The sequence below is a fragment of the Pyrgilauda ruficollis genome, unplaced genomic scaffold (assembly GCF_017590135.1).
Source record: "Pyrgilauda ruficollis isolate IOZ18807 unplaced genomic scaffold, ASM1759013v1 scaffold1168, whole genome shotgun sequence".
NCBI lineage: Eukaryota > Metazoa > Chordata > Aves > Passeriformes > Passeridae > Pyrgilauda > Pyrgilauda ruficollis.
This window is the reverse complement of record NW_024509966.1, coordinates 1,706-3,846: the sequence shown is the minus strand read 5'-3', so window position 1 is coordinate 3,846 and position 2,141 is coordinate 1,706. Positions and strand designations below refer to the sequence as shown.

Genomic DNA, 2,141 nt, shown 5'->3' with positions numbered 1-2,141 from the left:
TCGGTGGTTTTGGGGTATTTTGCAGAGGGGAATTGGGGGGTCCTGAGGAGATATTGAGGGAATTGGGGGGTTCTGAAGGGGTTTCTGAGGGAACTGGGGCGTCCTGAGGGCAATTGGGGGGTTCTGAGAGCATTTGGGGGGCTCTGGGGGGGGGTTTGAGAGAATTGTGGGGGTTCTGAGGTGATTTGGGGGGTCCTGAGGAGGTTTCAGAGGGGAACTGGGGGGTCCTGAGGGGATATTGAGGGAATTCTGAGGGGAATTGGGGGGTTCTGGGGGGGATTCTGAGGGAATTGGGGGGTTCTGAGAGGATTTGGGGGGTCCTGCGAGGGGTCCCTGATGGATTTTGGTGTTCCTTTATGAATTTTGGGGGTCCCCGATGGATTCTGGGGACCCCCTGACCCTTTGTGCCCCCCCAGGATGGCACAGAAGGAGAACGTGGCCCCCAGCCTGACCAAGGTGACGCCCCCCTCCCCAATTTGGGGGTCCCCCCAGCCCTTGGGGGCTTTTGGGGTGACCCCTGCCCGTGTCCCCCCCAGAGTTTGGTCCCTCCCCCCCTGCGGGTGCCCTGCAAGGACCCCCAGGGCTCGGAGCCCCCCGGGAAGGCTCTGCCAGGTACGGGGGAGGGGATTTGGGGGGAAATTGGGGGGATCTGGGTGGAGTTTGGGGGGGTCCTGGGGGGCCCAAAAGGCCCTGGGAACGATGGGGGGTGGGGAGGTGTGCCCAGGTGCCCCCCGGCCTGGTGTCACCCAGGTGTGCCCAGGTGACCTCAGGTGTCCCCAGATGCTCTCAGGTGTTACCCCAGGTGTCCCCAGCTGTGCCAGGTGTTACCCTAGCTGTGCCCCAGGTGCCCCCAGGTGCCCCAGGTGTGACCAGGTGTGCCCTGGTGCCCCCAGGTGTGACCAGGTGCCCCCAGGTGTGCCCACAGGTGTGACCAGGTGTCCCCAGGTGACCAAGGTGTGCCTGCAGGCGCGTGTTCTCGCTGGAGGATTTCAAGGCAGGGAGGGACATGCCCCAGGTGACCCAGGTGTCCCCAGGTTCTCTCAGGTGTCCCCAGATGCCCCCAGGTGTGCCCAGGTGTGACCCAGGTGTGCCCAGGTGTGCCCGCAGGCGCGTGTTCTCGCTGGAGGATTTCGAGGCAGGGAGGGACATGCCCCAGGTTCTCTCAGGTGTCCCCAGATTCTCTCAGGTGCCCCCAGGTGCCCCCAGGTGCCCCCAGGTGTGCCCAGGTTCTCTCAGGTGCCCCCAGATGCCCCCAGGTGCCCCCAGGTGCCCCAGGTGTGCCCAGGTTCTCTGAGGTGCCCCCAGATGCCCCAGGTGCCCCCAGGTGTGACCAGGTGTGCCCGCAGGCGCGTGTTCTCGCTGGAGGACTTCGAGGCAGGGAGGGACATTCCCCAGGTTCTCTCAGGTGCCCCCAGGTGCCCCCAGGTGCCCCCAGGTGTGCCCAGGTGCCCCCAGGTGTGCCCAGGTGTGACCAGGTTCTCTCAGGTGTCCCCAGGTGCCCCCAGGTTCTCTCAGGTGACCCAGGTGTGCCCGCAGGCGCGTGTTCTCGCTGGAGGACTTCGAGGTGGGCCGGCCCCTGGGCAAGGGCAAGTTCGGCAACGTGTACCTGGCGCGGGAGCGGCGCTCCGGCTTCCTGGTGGCCCTCAAGGTGCTCTTCAAGTCCCAGGTGGAGCAGGAGGGGGTGGAGCACCAGCTGCGGAGGGAGATCGAGATCCAGGCGCACCTCAGGTACACCTGGGACACACCTGGGGGGTGGGACACACCTGGGACACACCTGGGGAGGGGGGACACACCCGGGACACACCCAGGACACACCTGGGACACACCTGGGATACATCTGGGACACACCTGGGGGAATGGAAACACACCTGGGACACACCCAGGACACACCTGTGGGGGTGGAGCACCAGCTGCGGAGGGAGATCGAGATCCAGGCGCACCTCAGGTACACCTGGGGAGGGGGGAAACACACCTGGGACACACGTGGGATACACCTGGGGGGATGGAAACACACCTGGGACACACCTGGGACACACCTGGGACACACCTGGGGGGTGGGACACACCTGGGGCACACCTGGGACACACCTGGGACACACCTGGGGGGTGGGACACACCTGGGGCACACCTGGGACACACCCA

The 2,141-nt window shown here is 65.5% G+C and overlaps 1 protein-coding gene and 1 long non-coding RNA gene across 2 annotated transcripts in view; both read left to right on the top strand.

Annotated features, from left to right (window-relative positions):
* Nucleotides 1–620, top strand: part of LOC121362110 — a 1,158-nt gene extending 538 nt beyond the window's left edge. The window contains exons 2-3 of the long non-coding RNA XR_005956445.1: nt 417–456; nt 537–620. This is a non-coding gene — a long non-coding RNA (uncharacterized LOC121362110). The remainder of the gene's footprint in view (nt 1–416; nt 457–536) is intronic.
* Nucleotides 621–1,305: 685 nt separating this feature from the next.
* Nucleotides 1,306–2,141, top strand: part of LOC121362114 (aurora kinase B-like) — a gene marked incomplete at its 3' end in the record, with an annotated part of 2,376 nt that continues 1,540 nt past the window's right edge. Inside the window, exons 1-2 of the mRNA XM_041483359.1 lie at nt 1,306–1,415; nt 1,537–1,728. Of these exons, the coding sequence (XP_041339293.1) occupies nt 1,306–1,415; nt 1,537–1,728 (302 nt within the window). The remainder of the gene's footprint in view (nt 1,416–1,536; nt 1,729–2,141) is intronic.